Source organism: Larus michahellis, chromosome 1 (assembly GCF_964199755.1).
Source record: "Larus michahellis chromosome 1, bLarMic1.1, whole genome shotgun sequence".
In the NCBI taxonomy this organism is placed as follows: Eukaryota; Metazoa; Chordata; class Aves; order Charadriiformes; family Laridae; genus Larus; species Larus michahellis.
This window is the reverse complement of record NC_133896.1, coordinates 13,790,486-13,816,658: the sequence shown is the minus strand read 5'-3', so window position 1 is coordinate 13,816,658 and position 26,173 is coordinate 13,790,486. Positions and strand designations below refer to the sequence as shown.

General features: G+C 40.6%; 2 protein-coding genes across 4 annotated transcripts in view; one reads left to right on the top strand and one right to left on the bottom strand.

The window, feature by feature from the left end:
• Window positions 1-813: 813 nt before the first annotated feature.
• Window positions 814-6,534, bottom strand: TMEM60 (transmembrane protein 60). Of its 2 annotated transcripts, none has more exons than XM_074604454.1 (2): window positions 6,398-6,534; window positions 814-1,474 (listed from the first exon to the last, which is right to left on the bottom strand). In XM_074604454.1, the coding sequence occupies exon 2, from the start codon at window positions 1,430-1,432 to the stop codon at window positions 1,028-1,030; it is 405 nt and encodes a 134-aa protein (XP_074460555.1). In that variant the 5' UTR covers window positions 1,433-1,474; window positions 6,398-6,534; the 3' UTR covers window positions 814-1,027. The 2 variants fall into 2 exon arrangements, with proteins under 2 accessions (XP_074460555.1, XP_074461429.1); XM_074605328.1 differs by lacking the exon at window positions 6,398-6,534 and adding an exon at window positions 5,460-6,200.
• A 521-nt stretch (window positions 6,535-7,055) lies between these two features.
• PHTF2 (putative homeodomain transcription factor 2) overlaps window positions 7,056-26,173 on the top strand; it is a 71,745-nt gene continuing 52,627 nt past the window's right edge. For both annotated transcript variants that reach the window (XM_074603147.1, XM_074602276.1), the window contains exons 1-2: window positions 7,056-7,161; window positions 22,375-22,451. In XM_074603147.1, coding sequence (XP_074459248.1) covers window positions 22,407-22,451 — 45 coding nt within the window. In that variant the 5' untranslated portion in view covers window positions 7,056-7,161; window positions 22,375-22,406. The remainder of the gene's footprint in view (window positions 7,162-22,374; window positions 22,452-26,173) is intronic.

The window sequence follows — 26,173 nt, the reverse complement described above, 5'->3', positions numbered from 1 at the left end:
GCCTAGGAACTGTAAATGGATCAGTATCTTCAGCATGCACATTAATAATGTGCTAGACAACTTCTACATTTGAATTTGGTGGTGTTGTAGCCCCTGGAAGAGCACTTTCAGTCCACAAAATCCGCTCGTGGTTCCAGCTCTTCCCAGAAGTCCCCTTCATTGCATTTGTTACTTGAAAAGGTTCATTTACTCACACCTGAGTTTGCCAGCACTCCATGAAGCCAAGGCTTCACCCCCAGAGATTTAATATACTAGGGAATTAAAAAACATCTTCCTCCTTAACGTACCACTTCTGCAGGTACAAATGCATTATGGAACTCACCCTGTAGCTTCAGTCTTTTACCGCACTGGGGATTTCTCACTTGGAAAGTAATCACCTTTGTCTCCCTCTTCTCTGGATCTTGGACTGCTGGCACAGTTCACCTACTAACTTTTTTCCCCCTAGGTAAATATACTGGTTATTGCCTGTTTCAGCAGCTTAAAATACTTATTTCTAGTCTTTCAGACTGGAGGTAGAGTCTCCCTGTCAAAATGCTGAGTCACTTTATTCCTTTTTTGCTCTTATTTGGCAGCTATCAATTGTTACAGATTCTTAAAGCAAATTTATTATGTTACAGAAGTTACTAGTAACTGGTTATTTTCTGAGTGAAAACATAAGTAGTAGAAAGCTTTTAAGTCCTCTTTCCAAGGATCACCCCATGTGCTGAATACTCTGGGGTTTGCAGTTCCTTTGAAAAGATCTTCTACCTGCATGTGAAGAGCCTGTATCTTACTCCATGTAACAGAGAACAATCATCATCATATTAGAACACCTTATGCTGAACAAATACTTTTATTTACAAGAGCATATGTGACAATTTTAAAATAAAAAAAATGGAACAAGTCTACTTTCAGTCTTCAGCCTGGTTTACATAAAGTCTCCAGCTTTCTTACTTGGTGTTCTAATTTGGAGATCAAGTTTGTGGCAAAGCAATAATAATCCAGTAATTTGGTACCAATCCCAGTGTTGAAGACCACACAGTATAGCTTAGTCTCTTCGTACATAGAAGATGTTGTATCCAAGTTCAACCATACCCCCAATAAGCAAGGCCCATAAAGGGATAAATACGTAGGCAAGTTTCATCGTAGTAAATCGCTGCAGTTTAGCACAGAGGGCAAGGCAGAAGGCTAATTTAAGTAGCATTGCAATGAGATACCAGGCTTTTTTCTTGATGTTTTGGGAGCCATTGCGAGGGTCAAAGCCAGACTTGCAACGTCCAGCCATTTTTACAATTAACATAACTAGAAGAATAGTATCAAATATCCAGACTGGAATAAAAATGAGGAACCAGTTCCATGGTGCTTTCTCATCCAACTTCAGCACCAGCATGATCAGGAAGAGCAACGTAAAGAGCCATGTCAGTAGTACTCTTTGCGCCAGGGACATTCTCATTTAAACAGCTTTGAGAGGAAGTCTTTCACTGCCAGCAACAACCTAGCAAAACAAAGAGGGGGGAAGCATCAAGAGATGTCACTGCACAACCGTTAAGCGTATTCTTTAAAGGAGGCTTAATTTCTTGTTCTTGCTTTCCCACCTACATGCTGCTTCCTCGCGTTTCTTTTATAACTACCATTCTCAGCAAAGCACTCTGTTTTGGTCCTGTCCACCTTTCCATTTCATAGAATCATAAAATCTTCATGGTTGGAAAGGACCTTTGAGATCATCGAGTCCAACCAAACAACCTACAATCTCTGCCACTAGAGCATGCCCTGAAGTGCCACATCTAGACGTTTCTTAAACACCTCTAGTGATGGTGACTCAACCACCTCCCTGCACAGGCTGTTCCAGTGCCTGACCACTCTGTCAGTAAAGTAATTCCTCCTAATATCTAATCTAAACCTCCCCTGCCACAACTTCAGACCATTTCCTCTGGTCCTGTCATTATTCACTTGGGAGAAGAGGCCAACACCCACCTCTCTCCAACCTCCTTTCAGGTAGTTGTAGAGGGCAATGAGGTCTCCCCTCAGCCTCCTCTTCTCCAAGCTAAACATGCCCAGCTCCCTCAGACCCTCCTCATATGACCTGGTCTCCAGAGCCCTCACCAGCCTGGTAGCTCTCCTCTGGACACGCTCCAGCACTTCAGTGTCCCTCTTGTACAGAGGGGCCCAGAACTGAACACAGGACTCGAGGTGAGGCCTCACCAGTGCCAAGTACAGAGGCACCATCACTTCCCTGCTCCTGCTGGCCACACTATTCCTGATACAAGCCAGAATGCTGTTGGCCTTCTTGGCCACCTGGGCACACTGCTGGCTCCTGTTAAGCTGGCCGTCCACCAGCACCCCCAGGTCCTTTTCTGCCGGGCAGCTCTCCAGCCACTCTTCCCCAAGCCTGTAGCATTGCTTGGGGTTGTTGTGACCAAAATGCAGGACCCGGCACTTGGCCTTATTAGACCCCATACAGTTGGCCTTGGTCCATCGATCCAGCCCATCCGGGTCCCTCTGTAGAACCTTCCTACCCTCAAGCAGATCAACACTCCCATCTAGTTTGGTGTCATCTGCAAACTTACTGAGGGTGCACTCAATCCCCTCATCCAGATCATTGATAAAGATATTAAACTAAACCGGCCCCAAAACTGAGCCCTGAGGGACACCACTGGTGACCGGCCGCCAAGAGGATTTCGCCCCATTAATCACAACTCTCTGGGCACGGCCATCCAGCCAGTTTTTAACCCAGCGAAGAGTACACTTGTCTATGCCATGATTCGCCAGCTTCTCCAGGAGAATGTTGTGGGGGACAGTGTCAAGGGCCTTACCAAAGTCCAGATAGACAACGTCCAGTTTAAGTGCCTTAAGTCAGCTGTAGCAAGTGCCTTCATCTAAATTTGTTTGGTGAAACAAATTATGCTTTAATCCTAAACTAGCTGTCAAACCCATCTAGGGATTTTTGTACACTAAGAACAGGTTTAGATCCATTTTCCTCCAGTACTAAGGCACTCATAGGTAACACTTGAAAATAAACCTAACAATTCTCTGTCTATAACAAAGTAATCATGATAAAATGTAAGCCAACTAACAAGCATGAATAACAAACCATCTGAAAGATCCTGTAGTCTGCAGAGCTGCAGCTGAAATAAGCCAGGCTGAAATAGAGCCAGTAAGCACTACTACCACTTTCAGCAGCAATCTTAACACTACTAAAAGCTAGGGATAGTGTTTGTTTTCTGGCAGGTATCTAAAGTATGCAGACACTGGCTGACAGAAACACTATTTAGGTTTATTGGCTTGGTAGTATATTTAAATGTCTGTGTAGCCATGACAAAAGAAAAACAAGGACAACTGCATCTACTACTACAGTCATAAAAGTTAGTTTTTATATTCCTAACTGAAAGGCTTTTATCACTGCATCTGCCAGAAACTTCTCACTGCAAGTATAAAAAGCAGGGGTGAGAACTATGATCTTCCTGAAGATTTCATGCTACAAATTAATATACACCAGTGAAACGGTGCTGAAGTAAGTTTCTTAATTATTTTAAAAATTTGAGATTTTTTGAAATTTGGTATTTCCACTTAGAACACTGATATTTTTTCACTTGAGATAAGAAACTGAGCTTTGATTTGCTCCAGATAACAAAACCATTTCATTTACTGAAAGCGAGATGATGTGCTCTGAAGCACCTAATCCTCACCAGCAGACGCTGCGATGGAAGGACAAGACCTGCTTCCCCTGCCTCCTCAGTGACCCTGGCCAGGAGCTGCAGCTGCTTCCTCCGTGTTATTACTGATGCTCACAAGACCACCCCATTAAACTCACTGAACAAGCAGAAATCTATCAATCAATCAGCACCTTTTTAAGTGGGTTAGGGTTTTTTGCCAGCTTAGCAAGTTGAACCAACTTTGTGCTCAGATAAGCACTGGAACCAGGAGGAGGGAAGTAAAAGCCGCTGGCTTAACTAGTTAGGAGAGGATCTGCTACATTAGAGCTACGGGATAACAATTTTGTACACCACTAAAATTATCCTACAATTTAGATCTGTATCTTCTGATACAGAGTTCAACAGACCTACTTTTTTGTTCAGGCTGGGTTTGAAGTTTCAGTGGATTTGGTTTAGTGGATAGTAGTGGGTTCTCTCTTAAGGAAAAGAGCCAGTTTGGCCTAAAATAATCTAAACTGGAGTCAGTGCATCCCTTCCCCTTGCATTAAGGCTGACACTTGTGTGACCCACAGCAGGCCATCTCCTTGAGCTGAACTAGCAAAAAAAAAAAAGTTTAAAATAGGATTTTTATACTTTGCGTTTTGCTGTCTCAGTTCTGCTCAGATCACTAAAGGGTCTGGTGAAAGCCATTTGCTGGCAGGGTGGACCTGAGGCCCGCTCCTTAGGAAAGGGGTGAAGGTTGAGTGTCACTGCTAAGCTAAGAGTTAATTGCTAAGTAGACAGAAAAAAATGCAGCAGGTTTTGACAGCATTGCATTTTCCTTGTTATAGAAACATACCTAAACCAGCTGGCAGGTGCTGAGGATTACAGAACAATTACTATCACCTGCCTGAAGTATTTTGAAAACATTGCCAATATTCTCAAGTGCAAGTCTGCAGCTAACATGAAAAGAGTAGTCATCTGAAATGAAGTTTCAACATCACTTTCATGAGAACATTTTTGAAAACTAGTTCTAGAAATCAATGCTACAGATGCTACAAGAAGGAGAATCTCTTACTAGCAAAATGGAGAAAGCAGAAACCAAAGAAACAGACTGGAAACTTGGGCCTGAAAGGGAAACAGGGAATTTAACACTGTTAGAAGTATCAGGTTGTCAGATACTCAGAGATGGTGCTATCAACTGTCTCTGGAAGAAATAGAAAGCTACTGAAGATGTTTTAGATGGGGCTACTCAATTTGAAGGTTGCTCAATTGAGGAAAAGATTTTCAGTTTTCCTAAGTGCTCAGAACCACTTTATAACAATTTTAAAAACCACAGGTAGAAAACTCACCATGGGATGTTATACTGCCTTTCTTTGACCTAATTAAAACATGTAACTGCAAGATTGGGCAGGACTGCAAGGCTCCATTCAATTTCAGAGACTTTTTTTGATGAAAACTCAAGAAAATCCAAGTGTACTTTTGAGATCTTATAGTCCTATAATCCAAGTAAAGGAAGCTACCAAATTTTAACGACTGACAGTTGGGGATACAGCTGACATAATAATGAAGGGTTTGATTACATGGAGCACTCAACCGTCTCTCATTAGGAAAGAAAGGAGATTCTCAGCTAGAGGCCAGCTATCACAACAAGAAGGTTAACGCTGGAAAAAGGATGCAGATCTGGTACAAGTCTGAGCTAGCTCTTCTGTGAAAAGACTAAAAGAACATTAAAAGCAGAGTGTAAAAATAAATAAAAAACCTCTCAATGCCTTATAGGACTCATGCAATTAGTAGGAAGTGAAAATTTTCAGTAACAAGAAACACAATCTAAGTAGCATTACTGACCTTGGTGGGATGATCTACATAATTAGAATATTATGATAGCTAATTATATCCTGTTTAGAAGAAAAAAAATAAAGAGGAGAGAAACTTACACATGACATTCAGCCCAATATTAATGATAACATAGATCTATAGATTTAAATTTAAGCCTTGAACATTGCCTAACAGAGTTGAAAAAGTGATATTATACTGAAACCAAATTAAACAGAACTCTAGCTTGGTTAAATACCATTTTAAAGCCGACTGAGTAGATATGCATAATTTGATGCTTAGAAAGAAATATTCCAGTAGCCCCATTCTAAAGCTACATTTAAACTAGTCCGATATGAATATGTATATTCATATATAGGTTAGGTATCCACAAACTGTCCTTGCAATTGGTGCATTCTTAGTTCATGTAGTTTATGTAGATTTATAAGTGAGAATAAAGTCAAACTACAACATCCCCTCAACTAGAGTGCTTGTTTTACTGTTTTTCAGCGAAACGGTAATTTAAGAATCTTTGAGACTCCCGATTACTGAATTTGGCTGAAAAAAAAATAATAAATACATTCAGGAACTATTCAGAGGGACCGCAGGAGGACACCGACAAGCCAACGGAGGGTGCGGGGCCAAGCAAAGCCCGCGGCGGCGATTTCGCCGCCTCTCGCCGTCCTCTGAGGCAGAGCGGCCGTTTCCAGCACAGGCCCGACCCGGCCTCGGCGGGGGCACGGTCGTCGGCGGCCGGAGGAGATGGGCCGGGCCGAGCCGAGCCTGCAGCCCCACAAGGCCGCCCGTCGCCCCCACCCCCTTCCCCCGCGACTGACCACGGCCCGCCCGGCCTTCTCCGCACCCCCGCGCCGGCCCTCCTTGACGTCCCGCCGCCTCCCTCGGCCGAAGCTCCCCCCGGGAGGCCCCGTCCACCTGAGGTGAAACCCCCTCCCCCGTCCCCCACCACCTACCGCGGGGGCCTGCGCTGCCCTGGGCCGCTGCCACCCTCGCACAGACCCGCCGCCGCCTCCCCGCGCCGGGTCTGGGCGCATCCCCCTCCCTCCCGCCCGGCTACACGGGGTCGGACGCGCAACGGAGGGGGTGGCCGAGCCCTCCCCGCCCCCTCCGCCACAGGAAACCCACCGCCCGCCTCACTCCCCGCCCCGCGCCTGCCCATTGGGCAGCAGGGACGCACGTCTCACCGTACCCCGCTGTTATTGGGTAGCGGCGACGTCGTTCAACTTAATCCCCGCCTCCCCGCCATGGCGACGCCCATCGAGGTCAGCCCGCCCCCTCAAGGCCGGCAGCGGGTCAGCCTTGAGCCCGCCTCCCCTACATTCTCTTCCCCGCCAATTCGTGTAGGGAGCTGTCTGTCACACCGCCCCCGCCTCTCCCCGGGAGCTGTCCGTCAAAACGGCAGCACCGCCTCCCTCCCGCTCTCATTGGACAGTGTCGCCGCCAGTCACGCCTCGCAGGCGGGGGGGGGTGCTATTGGTTACCGCCCCGCCCTGCGGCGGGCCCCGCCCCCCGCCTCGGCGGCGGCGCGCGCGCCGTCTCGGGTGGCGCGCTGTTGCTGCCGCCGCCGCTCGGGCGCGCGCTGCCCCCCCGCCCCTTACTTCCCCCCGCCCCCCCCCCACCTCAGCTGTTGACTCGCGCGCGCCCGCCTCCTCGCCGTCTCGCGCTCCCCTCGCCGCTTCGTTGTCTGTGCTGGCCCCGCCGCGGCACCGGGTGACCGGTAAGGTCGGGACTCGCCTCGGTCAACGGGGGAGAAGGAGGATGAGGAGGAGAAGGGAAGGGGGAGGGGGCGGCAAGTTCTAGGCGCGGCTCGGGGTAAGGGGCCGACCGGCTCGGTGAGGGGCGACCGGCTCCATGAGGGGTGACAGGGCTGGGGGTTGCCCGGCAGTAGGCGCATCCCCGGCGGGCCGCGGCGGCGGACCGGCGGCGGACCCGCTCTTGCCGCCCGCCGCCGCGTTTCCCCGGTGTGAAGCCTGGCCGGGGGAGGCCCACAGGCTCGTGGCCTCCGAGGTCCCCCTCAGGCGGGAGCTACCGCGGCTGCCCTCCCCCACGCTGCGGGGGGCCCTTCCCGCCAGGCCGTGTTACGGCTCCGGCCGTCCCTGATGAGCCTCCGGCGACCGGGCTTGTTGGCCTCCCGTCGCTGGGTTTACGGTCCGAGGCTCGAGCCGTTGCCGTACGCGTTATTCCGACTGGCTAAATCTGACTTCTGTAATGCATCTTTTCCTTGGTAAGTTGCCTTAATGCATCTTGAGCTGCTTTAACGCCTCTGTCAGGTGATAGGACTTCTTTTTTTTTTTTTCCCCTCCTTTTCCTTTCAAGGTCCTGCATTTCAGCATCTTCACCTTCATCTCTGACCTCGTCTCCTCCTTGTGTTTTACACACCTTCCTCTTCTTTTGGTGCTCATTCCTTATCCTATTTTTTTCTCATTTCCACTCCAACCCAATGACAACCTGTCTACACCTCACGTATTGTCCTTACTTTTCAATTTGTTAGGCTACTTCCTCTGTGTTAAAATTTCTTCTGTCATGTTCGTTTCCCTGCTGTTTTATTTGCTGTCTTTTCTATGAGAAACAAAGGAGAGAGCAGTGGAGGAAAACGATCACTCAGTAGTAGAACTATCCAGGTGTTTGTGTCTTTTGTTTTTCATACGCACTCCCTGAGTACATGTGGATCAGGTGTATCAGATTCAGCGACAAAAAGTCCATATTCTCAAGCTCTATACTTGGTGTTTTGTCTTTTACTGCTTTTACATGTTACTGGTCACTTGAAAAGTAATGCTGCTGAGTGTTGCATTTTGTTCCAAATTTGCCAGTGCCTTATCCATCTGTCATATAATTACCAGGAAAAAGTAATTAATTGGAAAACGTGACTTGTTGAAAGAACTTTAATTAATGCTCTGAAATTCTTTGTGATGAAACATTCCTACAGAAAATACATCTGGTTTTACGATTTTGACACACGAGTTCTCTAATAGCAATGAGACTAAATACAGTGTGTCATCAGTAATTTGTCTGCTTCTATCTTCCTGTTGATGCTGTTAAACACGTGGTGGTATCTGTTTTATCAGGGAGAAGTCCATCACTTGAAATAACCTGTTAATCCTAGTAAATGAATCCTAGTATCTTTAGCTGCGCTTAAAATGGTCACTAAGTGGCAGAAGGATATATTTCTGCTATATACATTAGCGCTTGGCATGAGATGTTTTTGTTTTCCTGGATTTAGAGGCTAAAAGTGTTCTGTGAATAAATCTCTGGGTTATAAATAGGTGTATGTATTTGGCTATTTCTGTAGCTCTGAAGGTTTTGCTGATCTTCTTTGATTTGCTTCTTTATTTGTAACTCCCTGGAAAGGATAATCCTTTTCTCAGAAGTCTTATTTTTGTTCCAGTAAGGTGTTTATGAATGCATGTATGTACACATATTGTACTTCTGTCAGTTTTGACTTTTTTTATTTCCTCAGAGCTCTACAAAATTTTGCAAACAATTTTCACTTCTGAAGGCGAAGGTTGAGAGCAGTACTTGGAACCGGTGTGTTTAAGATCCTGATCCTCGTTTGAAGTGGAATGTTTGTGCAGTTGAATTTTCTGTTGCTATGTTTTGCTGCCAATGTATGTTTTTATTCTGGATATAAATATTATAAAGGATAAAACAGGAGCCTGAGTCATCTGAAAAAGAATTTGGAAACCTAGTGAGTTTGATTCAATGCTTGTAGTAGAATTTTTTCCTCTTGTGTTGTGTGGAATGTGACATACAAATAAATTGTCAGTAATTGTTGGGAACTCCAAGGAGCATGTCAAGTGTTCCGGTAGTATTGGATTTCTCCCAAAGCAGAGTTAGCTCAGCTTGTCTCAAAAAGTTGGTCCTGGCTGTATCCATAGCTGCCTAATATTGGTGAGAATTCTGGGAGAACTCAAAATTCTGTGGGCTTTGAAACAGGAAACAGTATTGATGCAGTATGAGAAGGGAGGCATAGGTGCATAAAAAGTCTTCCAGTGAGCGTTATTTGAGGCAGTTAACCGGGTAGCCAAGGGCTCAAGGAGTGGCTCTTGGAGTTGAACAATGTCGTTCCTGTCACAGCTGGCAGGGGTCACTGGAAAGCAGTGGACATTATTTCTTTCCCAGTTCTCCAAAGTTACATATACTGTCTTCCCAGGCTTTTCTAAATATTGTATGTTCTACTTGTTTATAGTAGAAGTTTTGTTAACAAAATCAAAACATCATTTCTTTTCCTTTTCTCAGGACCCCTGTGAGTGAGAGTGATGACAGTCAGAGGGTTGTGTTTTTTTTTTTTGTCTGTGAGGAAGTTCTTTTCCTAATAAACAGTGTGCTCTACAGATTCATCACCCAACAGTTTATGTGAATTTTTAGCTAGGCTTACTAAGGACACAGAGCTTTTACAGCTACTTTCTTCGTTTGTCTTCTGCTGTTTGAGTAACTTCTTCAGTCAGTCAGATGACAAAACCAAATTCAATGGCAACTGAAAGACATTGAGTACCCACACAGTGACCAATTTATAAAAATTTGTCAAAAAGTACCTGTCGAAAGTTTTATAACTTTTATAACTTTATATTTATTTTGGACCCAAATTAACATTCCCACCCAAAGAAAGGCAGTGATAATTGAGTCCCTCCTTTCCTCAGAAAGAGAGCAACTGACTGCTGGCCAGTGTGTGTGCTAAGCTCTGAGCCATCGTGGTGCATACTGCTACCAGCCCAGCCAAATAGCTGGGGCAGTTGGTAATATGGGTGGAGGGCAGGAAAAAAAAGCATTGGGTGAGGTGGGAAGGACAATAGGGAGCCATGGTACACTGGTAAAAACAGACAGACTTAATTGTTTCTGCCCACAGAACAAGGTAGGCCTTTTTTTTCTGTAATGTTTTTGTGGTTAATGAAGTAAAATAAAACTCTTGTGGGATACCTCTGTCGGAGGTACGGCTCCTTCTGACTGTTCAAGGACAGTTGACCACTACTTGCTCTAAGATACATAGTGGTGTGAAAAATAAAAGACTTTGAAAGCTTTAAATACCGTGTTTCCTCTCTTGAGTTTTACTGTGGTGTTATTCATAAAGGTCCTTCTTGCTGGGTACAGAGGAAATGGTTAACTGCTTGTAGAAATTATATTCAAATTTGTAAGGAGAATACAAGAGATTAATAAATTGCCTACAGGGGAGAAAAGAGTTACTAGTAATTAGGGTTATAATGTATTGCTGTGTAGCGTTTGTGTACACTCTACATGTAATCATAGAATAATTTAGGTTGAAAGGGGACACTGGAAGTCATTTATCTGGTCCAACCCCACCTCAAAGCAGGGCCAGCTTCAAAGTTAGAGCAAACATGTATACATATGTAGCGATACCCATTACATTGTCAAGAAGTCTGGAAATATAGCTTATGTTTGTGGTTTGGGGTTTTTTTTTCAGTTGAGGGGAGGATATTGAAGAGTTCTTAGAGCTGTTTTCTTGTTTCTTAATTTAAATGTGCAAAAAGGATTTTTTCCAAATTCGCTTCTGCTGGGAATACTCTTTAAGTGAGACATATAGTGTTCAGCATTTAATTCGTTGTTCATTTGAGGTGGTCTTGGTAGATGTACTCCAGAGAGACTAGATGGTTTCCTGGAATGAATCCAAGCATTGGATTGCAAATTGCAAATACATTCGTGGTTCTTGTTCTTAAAAAATAAAATACAATTGCAAAGAGGGAGAAGAAATTAAAGCAATATAACGTCAAATATGAAGACATGCAAGCCTTGCATTTTGGAAGTTGGCCAGCGCCAGATGCTTTTGGGGGTTAGGTGCAGATGCCAGCCTGGCAGCTAAACACTCTTCGTGTTCAGCTGTCTTAAGGGACAGTTTGTTCTATACTTACCATGTTGCTCATACACTTTCCTTCGTATTTGTTACTCACCGTTGTGGGGCTGGGTTAGGTGGAGAGTTTGTGTGGCCAAATACAGCCCAGTGATCTCTCTGCACATTTTCTTGCATCCCGGGTCATGGATTCCCTCAGCTGTGTGTTTATTTTTTTTCTTATTATTGTGTGTTTAAATAGCTGCTTTCTTTTTTGAATCTGAGTACAATCTTGGCTTCAGTGACTTCCTGTGGTACTGAGTTTAACAGTCTAATTATGTGTTGTAATATAATATTTCTCTGTTAAAAGTTTGGCTGTGCTATCCTCTAAGCTTAGTTAATGAATGATGTTCCCAGTATTATTGGAAGCTGTTCATTTCTTGACCGTATTTTCTGTATATTTTTTAAAGTCTCAATTAATTTATAATTCCTTACTTTTCTGTTCATACTTGCCTGTCTCAATAGGACAGTCTTTCAAGTTGTTAATAATTTATAGCGTTTCTTAGAACACCTCCACCCTTCCCCACTATTTTAATGTTCTTCTTCAAATAAAATACACGCATTTCAGGTAGGATTGCACAGCTGATCAACAGAGCCGTACTGCAGTGTTTTCCTTCTCATTCCTCTTTTATTCAGGTGTCTGCGTACTCTCAGGACTATAGGATATCGAATGGAAGAGCTCACTGAGCTGCCAAATTTCCTTTCTGAATTTGAGATACCTGATTTTAAAGCTTTGTGTGGTGTACGTAGTTCAGTCCTCCCCCCCTTATAGATATCATTTGCATTATTGATACTAAATTCTGTTTATGTTACTTATTCACTGTTAAAGTTGATCCATCTTCTTAAGCTTTGCTAATGTTAGATTAATTCTAATCTGGAATTGTTACTACTTCAGGTTTTCTTCTCTGATATATATAAAAAAAAATATAGTGAGCACTGCCGGACCTATTTGCAGAAGCTTGAGGTTTGGAATCATATGGCAGGGCTCAGTTCACACCAGTTAAGGACTTAATTTAGGCAGTACTTCATAAAAACTCTAGTCTAAATAGGGGAGGAGGAGAGGGAAACAGTGTTAATTAGTCCAGATTAACTCTGTTAATGGTACTTCTGGAGGCTTGTGGGTGGAGGCTTGTGGAGCGTTCAGGTTGGCTTTGGTCAGAGCTGCCTCACTACTGGCAATGGCATTAGCGCTTGTCTTACTCTGCGGTCCATAGATCCGTGGAGCTAATTCAGGTAAAAACTGCTCATTTACTTGTTAATGGTAGTTGGATCCTTGAAGCCGTCTCCTGGATGAAGGGCTCCAATGCTAGTAAAAAGGGTGATGGAAGCTGGTGACTGAGGAAGAGTGTGGGCTGTGGTGATTCTGGTTTAGAGTGGTTAAAACAGTTGTGAAGCTTGCTAGGCCACCCTCACCTTCTCCATTGGCTCTGTGTGGACCTCATGTGTCTTTAGTGAGTGATTTCTTCTGCTGAAAGTTCTCTCTTAAGAGCTCTGGGAACAAGCAGGAATGTAGGGCATCTCTATTTATTTGTAAGCTAACATTTGCTGTCAGCGCCTGATGAAGCAGTGGCATGATGAGTGTTGGTCTTTCTCATAAAGGTCTAATGGTTAGAGTACTTAGAAAGTTGGAAGTCATGATTTCTGGTGCATTCATCCTGAGTGGCTTGAATGTCAAACCTCTGAAAAGAGCTAGCCGCCAAAGGCATGTGTGTACTGACTGAGATCCCGAATGTCTGCCTTTATCACTACAGGGAGTTTGAGTGTGTGAAATCTAGAGTAACATAAAGAAAGCAGACTAGGAAGATTTAGTCTGATTTTAGTTTTGGGATTAGGATGCTTCTATGTGGAGGAGAATGGGGGGTCCCAGATGAGCCTCCCTAGGATTTGTGTGCCCTTTGCCTTGGACTGACACTGAATGGGAGAGCTGGCAGCCCAGCTGTGTGCGATCCAAGGAGCTGCTAGGCACCTGAGCAGGCAATAGGCCATTTTATTTACACTGGATGCTGCTATTAATCTTTATTATCCAGTTAGCCTATTGCAATGGAGGATGTTGACCTCAAAATTTTGTTCAATTTTCTGGTGGTTTTTGATCTGTGGCAATGTTTGCTTTTCACAAACAGCAGTCTATTTAGAAGTCTTTGACATCCTTCCAAAGGCTCTTGGAAAGTCCACATATGTTTTATCACTTGCTCTTGTTTATCAGTTAGTTTGACATGTTCAGAAATGCTGATAGACTAAGACATGATCTTCCTTTGCAGAAACTGCTGATTAGACCCTATCAGATAGTCTTTCAGGTATAATGGTGTTCTATTTTTAATGATTGTTTTGAGGAGCTTGCCAGATACACGTGTAAGGCTTGTTACCCTGCAGTTCCTTGTTTGGATCACTCCAGAGACATTTTAAAAAATATAGGCTCAGCATTTGCTACCATGTTCCTACAGAGCAGTGGCTGTTATAAGAGACTGCAGCTCTTTCTGATAGCTTAGCCACTTCTCATGCCTCAGCTGCTTCAAAAACTTGCTGGATAACTATTTGTAGAACATGATGCAAACTTGGTCATTTAGGAGTGGTTTTCAACTTCCTGACTGTACTCATCGAGCAGCCGCAACTCTGCTGTGCATTGCCTGGTGACAGATAAACACGTCTTCCTAAACACCAAGTCAGTATTTTCAGTGAGCAAGATATATTATTGCAGGAAATTACCGTTGTGTTTAGAATCACAAGGAGGAGAAAAGGAGCATTGACCACTATCTTTGGGTTTGGGGATTTTTTTGATTGTTTGTTAAGAAGAATGTATATATAAATGAAAAACATAGTATTTATAGAAATTCTGTTCCATAATAAAGTTGTTACAATTCTAAGAGCAGATGTATACAAACAACATTTCGGGGATTTCTCATTATAAAATTGTAAATATGTTTAATGGGATATGTATGTATGTGTGTAGTATTCAGTACAAAACTGAGGAATTAAAAAGAGCAGAACTTGAGATTGACCAGGTTTTACTTAATTTTTTTAAAGTTGCAGCATTTTCAGAAATGTCTTGGCTAGGTCTAGCATGCTAGCAGCAATTCTGCATTTGGGTTGACAGGAATTTTGTAACTATCATCTCTTATAGAAGATACGAAGGACTTGAATTTTTTCCACTTCATTATTCTTTTTGATAATTAATAAACACTGCAGCAGAGTCAGGTGTAAATTATGAAAGGTGTAGAATCCTGGACTTCTCAGTACAGAGTCCTTCCCCCCTATTTTTACAAGTAAGGTAACTATCAGATTTTTCACAGCTCCCTTCAAATGGAGTAGTGAACAGAAACCAATTATGTTACAAAATTAGGAAATTTGCACAGACCTTAAGGCTGAGGGCATAGATTCCAGAAATGGCTACAGAAGTTGCAACAACTGCACACAATGTTCTTTTCCCAGAACCTGAAATAAATCTCAGAAATCCTGATACTCAACATTTTGCTGCGATTTCAGACAGTTGTGTAATTCACTGGCAAAACAAGTATTCCTTGGGAGACAGTTATTTCTGTGGTACTTCCTTGGTGGTTTGTCCTTCAGATACTGGCATTTTTACTGTGGAAGTCAAGATGGTTAAGTTGAGCCTAATTCACATCAGACTTTGAAAACTGATTCTCGCTGCACGCTCTGTGCCGCAGCTGCAGCTGTGAGAGCTTCCTGCTTGGGATGGCAAGTGATAAAGGGCGTGAGCTTATAAGGAAGAATAAATATGCAGTGGCAGAAATGGGATCAGATATCGTGGTCTGTGGGCAAAATAAGAGGCTCAAGACAGAATTTGTTTTTCACTAACTGACATCTTACTGGGGGCACAGACAGGTATGGACATGCCGCCAAATGCCTGTATGTGTCATGATATGTCATGTTTGGTACATCTGTGTTCATAATGAACAGGGCTTGATACACAGCAGCCAGCATAGGGTCTGATTCATATTTTATTGTTGCTGTTGTTGGCCTCATAAACTCCTCAAACAAACAGCAAAACTCCCCAAACGAGTATCTAGGGATAGTCAATGTTTTTTTCACTAGTTTTTTTGGGTTGATTGTTTTTTTGGGTATTTTGGGGTTTTTTTTTTGGGATAGAGTGAAGAACAAAGTTTGAAAATTCATTCTCTTTCATGAGCAGTCTTAGGAATGCTGGTATCCAAATTTATCAGAGTTGGTGTTCTTTGGGGAAAGCAAGTATGATAATTCCTTTTATTTACAAACTATCATGCCGTTCCTTTGGGAAAGCAAGTATGTTAATTCCTTTGTATTTACAAACTGTCATGATCTCGGATTGCAAGGCATCAACTTGGGGGCCCTTGGCTGGCATGGCAGCAGGAGTACTTTTCAAGCTGGCTGCTGGATAGGGTCCTTAAGTTAGCAGTGTCTGATTTTTAAATTTATTTTTTTTTCTTCCTTCCCTTTAGCTGCTTCAGATTTTCTTAAGGCTAGCTGAAAGGAACGTGATAAAACTTCCACTGAAAGGTGTGAGCCTGGGAGTGACAAGTTTCTTGTTTGCTTGTATACAATTTGCAATTCTGAAATGCCGTTTTGAGAACAGCGATGCATAGATAAAGTACTTAAACAGAACACTGAGTGCATTATATAGTATTTGATGTTCCTTTTAAAAGAGGAAATGTAGGCTTAATGGTTTATTTGTAATGCGCATGAAGGGAATGTGTCTTTTGAAGCACTGCTTCAAGGGTTCTTGGTGTCAGTGGCAGAAATCCCATGGATTTGAGTGTAGGAAGGATGACTCCTGTTAAGTTTCTGCATTACATTGATACCTGTGTGGGGTGGTTTTATCATGGCAGAAGCAGCTTCTTAGTCAACAGCGGATGCCTAATATGACTAAGCTGTTTATTGGGCTCATTTAAAATTAACTTAAAATTTCAAATAATGACAACAATTTGATGATGTTAACTTATATTTTGATGTTGAACCTGGAAAGGGAGGGTTTTTTTCCTCATTAAAGTTGTTTCCTAGCTGTGCGTTGCATCACCAGGTATAATGTTTACTTTTAAGTGAGTTTGTGTGATACAAATGTTGCTACAAAATGAGTAGTTCAGGCTATAGGCTTTACTATTCTGATTCATTTTCTCTTCTTACTCTTCATACCATGAAATCTTAGTGAAATTATGTCTGTGATTGTGAAACTGTAATATGGAGGATCTAACATAATGGTAAAATAGTTGTATTGTGGAAAGCAGTTGAAACCAAGTTCTAGTGTTCTCATGGCTTTATGCAGTAACTTTTTTAAAACTGCCTTTAATTTGCTGCTAAGAGAAGTTCTTCTTCTGAAGGTAATACAAATCGATGACATTTAAAAAAAACACATTTGAGACAAATACCACAGCTCTGCAGTTTTACTCCTAATGATGTCTAGTGAACACGCCAACTTCATTGTGATCATAATGAGTTGAGAAAGATATTCAAGGCTTGACTCAACAGCTGGACGGTATCCTGACCATTCAGGCTAGGATTGTTACAAAGGAAACAGGTTCCTTGAAATCCTTAGTGATTCACAGTGTTTACAGGCAAGGAAAGCAACTATTTGCCTAGGCTTCCTTGCTTGTGTTATATTTTTAATTATGTCCTTTTGCTAGTTGACACTGCTTAGACTTGTATGTTCTTCCAAAAATTGTCATTTTTTTGCCTTTTTTAGATTTTATTTTCTGTAGATTGTAATTTAGAAATATATGTATTTTTGTCTGACTTGGGTTGCCAAAACCCTGTGGATATGAGTAAAATTTTTAAATATACTTACTTTGAATTTATTTAAATCTCTGTAGTGTAGTGGGTAATCCTGTCTTACACAATAAGTACTGCAATGCTTGAATGAGCATTTAACTACCTGAAGACATCTAAATATAGATTTCTGTGGCTTTCGAAAAACTGCTCATTTAATTGCAAGGTGTAGTGTGTACTTATTTAAAATAGAATATGATTCTGCTCTGAAATGGAAAAGAAATAACTAAGAAACCTCACTGATGAATGGGGATCACCAAAACCACGTAGTCATCTATTTTTAGTTTTAAGGAAGTAATGAAGTTTTGATCAAAAAATGTGGCATGTTATTCATAGTATTAACTGAGTTTGAATGTTGAATGTCACAGAGGTGTTACGGTCAAGCTTTTATATTTGGGTGTTCTGTCTAATCTCTGAAGCTGGGACTGTTTTTTGTGTTGCTCTTAAGTCTCCAACTAGTTAAGTTAATCTTGCTGTAGTTGCTCTGCACAGGACATCATACCACTGAGTGCAAAAGCTGGTCCCTGTCCCAGATGCAGGAATTCGACGCAGAACATGAAACAAATGTCCAGATCCAGAGAGGACGGGAGAAGAGGAAGGCAGAAGCGTAGGCAGTGCTCTGTTGTGCTTGTGGATGTGTATCAGCTAGTTTGATTTGTTCACTTTACCCATTTGGTGTCCCTCAGAGCCCAGCTTGTACAGTCTGACTTCAGGACCAATATCAATGCAAATTGTCAGCTGAATAACATATTAACTTGTAGTGAATATGCAGAGTTCTGAAATTGTTGCTGTATGTAGTCTCCCGTGTAGGTGTTCAGTGAGCTGGGGGCAGATGCAGAGGCAGGGCCAGGACTGCAGCTTAAATGCCTTGAATTGTTACCATCCATTTCTCATCCAGATAAGTTAGTTTCAGGCCAAGTGTATCAAACTCATTATACTGTCTCAAAAAAAAAACCCCAAACAAAACTAAACCACAGACGAATCCCAGGCCCTGCAGGCAGAAACACTATCCAGAAATAATTATACGCACCTTTTCACCTTTCATTTCAGTGCTGTCTCAGAAATTGTATACCTCTTAAAGAAAGAAGCACGTGATATTTTCTCATAGAGGTATTTTTACTTAGCACACCAAACTCTATTAAAGTCTTTTGAGACATCCATCCCATGACTTTGTCATATTTACTTTTGTAAGCATCATCTTTGCATTTGTGTATGGAAATGTGCATGCAAATATGCTTTAAACACCACCAAAATAGACTCTATAGAGGATTTAATGTAGAGAGTTTCTTGAAAATAGGAAGACCATGGGTAATCTAAATGACAGGTTTGTTGATAGAAATCAAATAAATTAATAATAAAACTACTTCATTATACTTGGTTTATAGTTTTGTGATGTAATTGTTTCTCAAGGTGAAGGATTTTTGAGTGAATTGGAGAACTACTGCAAAAAAAAAAGGTTGCTGCCTTTAAAATGGCTTGTCCAATTTTAGCCGTATTTGACACAGTTGGAAGTCTTAGATTCAAAAGTTAGTGTTGATTTCCTGAAAAATAGTTGACCTCAGAGAGAGAGAGAGAGATATGAATTTAATGTAGCTGTTGAGAGAAAGGTTTCTGTGCAGGTTCAACATTTAGTCCTTTACTACCAGAAATGAGTTTCTCCAACCTTTTTCTCATCCTGTAGTTATGGTGGTAGGAAGCAGGGTGTATTTTATGTGAGAGGGGATATTGGTTTAAGAGAAGTGAGAAGGAGTTAAAGATCCTCCAGGATGAGTTCACAGAAGAGGGGAAGGCGAGGGGTGCAAGTGTGATCAAAATCTGTATGGCATCCTTCCTACATTGGCACCTCCTGAGCAGTGGAACTACTTTCATTGTGACCGTGCGATGTAGGTCACAATATGTGTGGCTAAGGATTTTATGTTGCTTTGAGTCTATAGTCCAGTGTAGCAAATTATTTTAAATTTAAGTTTACTTAAACAGGTTTTCAAACAAAAAAGCAAATCCTATTTTAAGCTTTGTATGGGTGAGAAGGGAGGGTAACCAGTCTGTGTAATATGCCAAGTTATATCAAAGTCTCTGCTGGGCTCCATGCTTTATGTGACAAATATTTTTATATTTATTGTGCCAATGAATACTTAATAACTGATAGTTGCTCTTAGAAAAACTGCTACTATTATCAGAAACAACTAGGCCAGAAACAATTACAGATGTTGACACAGCCATGGCTGCCAGCATTAACTGACTTGATGTGACTTACATGATGGTATTATCAACAGTGGAAAAATTGTAGTGTTTGTTTGCTCAGTTTTACCAAAAGTCAGTGTCCTGATATTTCTGAAATTTGACAACAACTGTTTAAGCTCTCTTAGAGACATTTCTTTCTATTGTGTTGCAATTTTATCTGAAGTTGTATAAAGTGTATTGGAGTTACACTGTTAGAAATCTTAAATATAGTTCCTTTTGGGTATTTGATTTCTCTTTTTTGAAAAAGCTTTGTGAAACATGAAAACGTATGGCATTAGTTTCTTAGCAATCCTCAGGACCTGGTATAAAATCAATCTATTTGTTGAAGGTTTATACTATATTGTGTATGATACATATCCAAACTTTTACAAATACAGTGTCATTAAAGTAACGCGCTGTGTACATCCATACACAAGTCAGAGAAGATTGAATAAACAGGTGTCAGTGCAGAACTGGGTCTTTTAGAGGGTAATCTTTTCTTTCCAAGCAATGCCTTGGAAGATGGGAGTGTTGATAGGGCCTTTGTAGAGGAGTATTTGTGATTTTCATACAAACAGCTGTTACGATCAGATAATCTAATCTCTGCTTTTATTTTTTTAAAAATGAAAATTTTTGGTGATGAACAATGTATAATAAAGCATCATGTGTTATTCTAATGCTTAGACATTTCATAAAGATACTTTTATTTTAATCTATTGCACAGTTTTGGTTGAACTGTGTATCTGTTGAACATGGTATTTTTCTTTGCCTTTCATATCTGTGCAAATGATGTGAACAAATATCTTTCTCTTTGCTTTAAAAATTAAGATCACCTTTAATCTTTTACTACAAAAACAACCTACAGATTAATAATTCTTGTTTCCTTTTAATGAAGAGCTATAAGGTGCAATATTGTTGTTGATGTTGACAACGTTGTGATAAGTGTGATATTTTTATCAGAATTATACCCCTTAATCACGTTTTTTTCATGAGATTGATCTTTGAGGAATGCTTGAAGCATAGTTTGGTGTTTGGGGGCTAAACTACCACTCCTCCTCCTCTCCACTGGTGAGGCCACACCTGAAGTGCTGGGTCCCGTTCTGGGCTCCCCAGAGACATGGACATACTGGAGAGAGTCCAACGAAAGGCCACAAAGATGGTGAAGGGGCTGGAGTATCTCTCCTCTGAGGGAAGGCTGAGAGAAGTGTGACTCTTCAGCCCAGAGAAGAGAAGGCTTCGGGGGAATCTCGTTGCACCCTGAAAGGAGGGTGCAACGTGGACAGAGCCAGGCTCTTTCCAGTGGTGCCCAGTGACAGGACCAGAGGCAATGGGCCTGAACTGAAGCATAGGAAGTTCCCTCTGCGGGAACTTCCCCCTTACTGTGAGGGTGACTGAGCACTGGCACAGTTTGCCCGGGGAGGCTGTGGAGTTTCCATCCTTGGACGTGTTCAAAAGCCATCTGGACATGGGCCTGGGCAACTCAGTCTAGGAGGCCCTGCTTGAGCAGAGGGGTTGGACTGGGCAACCTCCAGAGGTCCCTTCCAACCTCAGCCACCTGTGATTCTGTGAAACTGTGTTTGCGAAGTTTTTTTTTAAAAGGTCATCTTGTGTTGATTTTTACCAATTGTGGTTTATCCTGGAATCATTCAGATACTACATTTGGAAAACTTGTTTAGTATTTTGAAGTTACTTATACTAACTTTTTCAAAGCCTGTTGCGTAATTTGTTAGGGATTTATAGCTTTACAGAATAAAATAGGAATTTCCTTGCATGTTAAATACTTGATGCAATTATTTGAAAATAACATTCTTAAACTTTTTCTAAACATAAAAAGGATGCTGAATATTAGGTGGAGCTGAAAACTTAAGCTTTTACCAACTAATGTTAAAAGGTCACTTGTAGTGTGCCCCATTTACTTTTTTTTTTTTTTAAACTGGGCTTGAGTATGGCATATTTGTTACATACGTGTATTTTTAAAGGGAATCGATGAGATGGAAGATTATTAAACACAAAAGTATTCAGAAAAAGTATTCAGATTTTTTGGCAAATATTTTAACAGGTTTTTTTTTTAATTCCGTCTTCCTTCTCTTCTTCCACTGTCTGCTTCCTGTCTTAATTAACAGTTTGAAATATAGGTACTAAAATAGTTTGGCTGTTATTAATCTGTTAATATCTGAAGTAATCTATTTGTGAAATATTTGAGTTTGGTTTTAATGATAATACGTTCATATCTGAAATAATTTGCATATTATAATAAAATATCTGGAAAGGATTCTGTAATTCTTACCTAAACTTTCCTTTGATTTTTACAGAATGTCCAATATGAGGGAATGTTTGCAATTTTGTGGAAAGACAATAATTCTAAATCTGAAGGCTTTTTATGTTTGTTTTCTTTATTCTTACTTTTTTTCTGAACTAACACTGTCTGAGCAATCACATGAAAAAACTTTTAAAATTTGTTTTCAAGGTAGGAATGTTTTATGTAGGCTGAAAGGTTGGTTTTTTTCCACATTGAAACTAATAACAGTGACATCAAAGATCAACTAATACTACTGCTATTTGCTGCTGTTAAAACAAACATACCACTCTTCCTTGTTTTTCTCCTTTTGACTTAATTTTAGTCTACTGTTTTCATCAGTGTATTAATTTTATCATTAGTAGAACTCTAGCACTGATTTTTTCCCCCCTTCAAAAATATCTAATAGCCTGTATGAAACTTTCTTACATTTTATAAGACAATTATTCCTGGACTTCAGAATACTGTGCTGTGGTAATAACTATAGGTTGCTTAATTTAACAGAAAAAAAGAAAAAAGCTGCATGTAATATAATTCTTGTGAGGCTCTTGTGAGACAATAACAGGTTGTCTCTGTGCCACCTGTTTTTTATTGGGAAGGACGGAGAAAACTGAGGTTTCTGATGTCCTGTAGCAGCAGATTTCTATTTTTTTGTTTGCTTAGAGGAGAAAAACCAAACTCCTACTAAAATAGTAAGGAGGCAAGGTGTAAAGTGAATATAGCTGTTCAGTGCTTGGCAGGTAATGGGAATGTTTTTACATTTCCTATGTTGGCCTTCGTAGGAAAGGTGGAAGTAAAGTTCTGTCTTTTTCTGTTAACAGCCTAAAATGACTGTGTGAATTCAGTGGAATAAATGGCGTCCAAAGTAACCGATGCTATAGTTTGGTACCAGAAGAAGGTAAGCTTTCTATTTGTTTTTATGGTGGCTTTAAAAAAAAAAAAAAAGTTGGCTTATTGTATTTTATATGTAATGTATAATAAATATAATTAGCATTGCATGAGAGTGAGTATCTTGAAACTTTTCTTCCAAAATAAATATTTAGTGACTGTATCTAATGAAATGGAATAGCTTTTGGTCTATGTTGAAAAGTCCTCACTCCCTTGGCTACTTGTGCTATGGAAAAAAAGGAAAGAAAATTTTCGTTCTCAGTAGAATGTTAATTAATGAACAGGAGAATGTTATTTCTATAGCACATAAATGAATCCTTGTATTTAAGGAAAAAATAAGTATTGAAACTTATTTTCTGTCAGCAACAAGGAACTGTGTAATCCCTACCCAAAAGAGGTAGGCTAGGGCTTTTTAGAGGTTAATTAGAAAAAAAAATGGGGGGAGGGGAGAAGAAAAAGATTTCATTTGGAGATACGTAGTTACAGTATCACCTGATACTGTATCTTTTGATTCATGTTTGCACCTAGAAGTGTTGATGTCTCTAATTTATTATTTTGACCATTTCAGATCATCGTATCCCCTTGACACTAGTATGCCAGTTGGCTTATTCAGTTACATTGCTTTTAAATAGCTGAAAAATTTGCTAAATTTTGAGATAGGCTTCTTTACTAGGATATAAATCAGGTGTGATGATTGATTTTTATTTCTTGGCTCTCGATGATTTAGTAAGTTTCTATGAATTATTGTTTTCCTTGGGCCTGTGGCTGTCTTTTTGAGAGGATGCATCTTGTTCTTAGGAGAATGATGACAACCGTCTTCAAAACAGAAATTCTGGTTAACTTCTAGCTAAGCAACAGTTAATTTTTAGAAATAAGACAATACTGGTATGCTTTGCTGAGATCTTTACAACTATGAATTAAAGGTACAGTTGGAAAAGCAGAAAAATGAATTTTGCTGACTTCATTTATACTGAACATTCATTTATGTATTAAAAAGTTGAAAATAATTCAGAATTTAATGAGGATTTTTTGTTTGGTTTTGTACTGTGTACTCTCTCTGTTCTTTTATTCAAGCTTTACAAAAAGTATTTTTGTAAAAGTATCAGTGGAATTACACAGTGGTTTTGAATCGTTCCTTGATTGCAGGTCCAATCCCATTTTTTAAAGATTTGGAGGATGACTTGTAGAAGACTTAGTGTAACAAAATTCAGCGCAGGATCTTATGGAAGAGGAAAGTGATGCTGATTTTACCCACTTTCACTCATTCTGTCATTAATTTCATTCAGTCACACTGCCACACTGGTAATACTTAAAAGTACCAAGTTGTGTGCGTATTTGGCCTGGTCAGGACCTCTTTTGTGCAATGCGAGAGACACTGGCTATCAGATCCTCATCACGTCTCTGAGGTTTTTTTCATCGGTGATGACGATCTAGTCTTTGGACAGATCTTTTATGGTATTCAGCTTTAAATATAAATGGTCCTTTGATGCATGAAAGAGTCTGAAGTGTCCATAAATCTTAAGTGAAGTTCATGCTTATTATCTGGTTTTCTTTTTTTTTTATTTTTAAAATACATGTCTCTCTTCCTGTCGGTCATAGGGAAAAAGGAATGCCATGTGTGATATGCTTGATATGCTCCAACTTTCCATCCTCCTGATGTTAGGAAGGCAGGATCTTCTGCTGATGAGTCACTGTGCTCTTACAGAGGACAGGCCTTCTGCTGTTCATATAAACAACCCATTCCTCAGTTTTACTTTCCCAGGACAGGATTGCTCATTATCAGTACAGGTCATTCTTTTAACCCTTGTTGTGTCATTTTTTCCAGCGATTTCACATGCGTTTCCATTTATTTCATTCATAGCAAAACCAATATTTCTGCTACAAGTCTCTGTGGGCTTTTACAGAGGTCTGTTCAGCCAGAAATGGCATGCTGCTGTTGTGGCAAGGAGCTGTGATGAGGTGACTCATGTTACTTCATGAAAGACTGGGCTGTCTTCAGGAGGGATAAGATCTTGCATAAACCAGATGTCGATGTTTTCCATGGTGTGAACAAAATTTAATTGCAATCCACATGGGGTCTGCCAAATGAGCAGGCTCTGCTTCTTTTGGTATGAGGAAGTGGAGTCTTATTTTGGGACAAATGGCTGCACTGTAGAAATGTTGCAGCTCATGCAAATATTCATGCTAATTAGATTATTTCTTAGGTCCTATTTATGGAAGGTTCTCCTGGATCAGGCTGATAACCTCAAGGTTTTTTTTTAACTTTGCAGTGTGGTGTGTGATCCTTTCCTGGGAACATCTAGTCTCTTTCACCCATGTCCTTGATTTTATTTATTTATTTATTTAAATCCTTACGGTATTTTTTTTCCCCATGGATTTGTTGTTTGCACCAAACATATCAAATTGGGGAACAAGAAAAGCTATGCTAGCGCTTAGTGGATACCAGACATTTTTTTGTCCTGATGTATTTCTGTTATGTGATTGCTTGTGATGGCAAAATACTGAACTCTCTGAACTGGTGTTTTCTTTCAGTTTTAAATTTTTATTTCAGTGTGGTCAAAGTTGTCCCACTTAACTTGCTTTTTAGATCTGCTGATTCCTCACAACAGTAGTTGAAATTGAAAGGGGGGAGGGATCAACACTTAGCACATTCTGTCAGTAAAACATTGTTTATGAGGCAAGAGAGAACCAGGGTTGCAGTTAGTATTGATCAAATTAATACGACTTGCCTATATGATAAAACGAGGAAAATAGTGTTATTTTGGTGAGGTATTTTCAGATGAGTGAATTGGTGTATGAATGCCCTAAGAAGAACATGAAGAACTTCTGATATTTATAGTCGTACATAAAGAAGAAAAATATATTTGAGTAGGTGGAGGCTGCATAAGAAATATTGAATGGATAACTTCCTCCTTGTGTTTCTTTATTTTAAATTTAATGTATTTTTTGGATGTATTTATTGTGTCTCTCTCTAGTGAGTTTCAAAGGTCTGTTGGTTTCTCAAAAGTAAGGCATTTTTATATTTCTGTAATGGAAAGAGTTAAGAAATTGACCTCTTCCAACCTTACTTTAGGCAAGTTTTCCAAACACCAAATTTACTCATATGACTCATACTATTGTCTGAAATTGAGCTCCTCACACGAGGTTGATTTGGTAATGCACTTAATCATTTAAAAGGTCAGCCCTTTAATTACGTAAACTTGTTTTTTGTTGTCGCAATAGATTTACTCTGCTTTTAGTGCATCCGAGCTCTTGATTTACTGTTTTGTAAAAATACAACAATCAATTCTTAGTAATTTTAAGTTGCATTGTAAGATTTCAGATAGTGTATTATACCAGCTTGTTATTTAAGACAAAAGATTGCATGGACACAGCTTTACTGCTTCCAGTGATAGCTTGTGTTTCCCAGATGGTATGAAAACTTTTGCAAGGCAAAACCTCTGCTATGTTCCTGGGTGCACTGGGGAGTGCAATGCTGGGATATTTGTGTGTCAGACAGGCTTTGTCTTGCTTGTTTTCAACACTTTTTACTGCCCTGGTTCTTGCAATAAAGGGTGTGTCCAGGGTGTCTGCATTGCTTTCAGGATGGTTCACTGCTTTGGTCCCAGACAGCTACCCAGCTAATATTCACCTATATGCACTTTGGTACTTAATATCTTTAGGATTATGTGTGTTTACCAGAATACGGACCTTTCTTCAGATTTGTAACTGATGATTTTTATGGAGAAAACC

Bases quoted from the DNA above. Each gene is read 5' to 3' on its own strand.
- TMEM60 (XM_074604454.1), bottom strand. From the start codon at position 1,432: ATGAGAATGTCCCTGGCGCAAAGAGTACTACTGACATGGCTCTTTACG.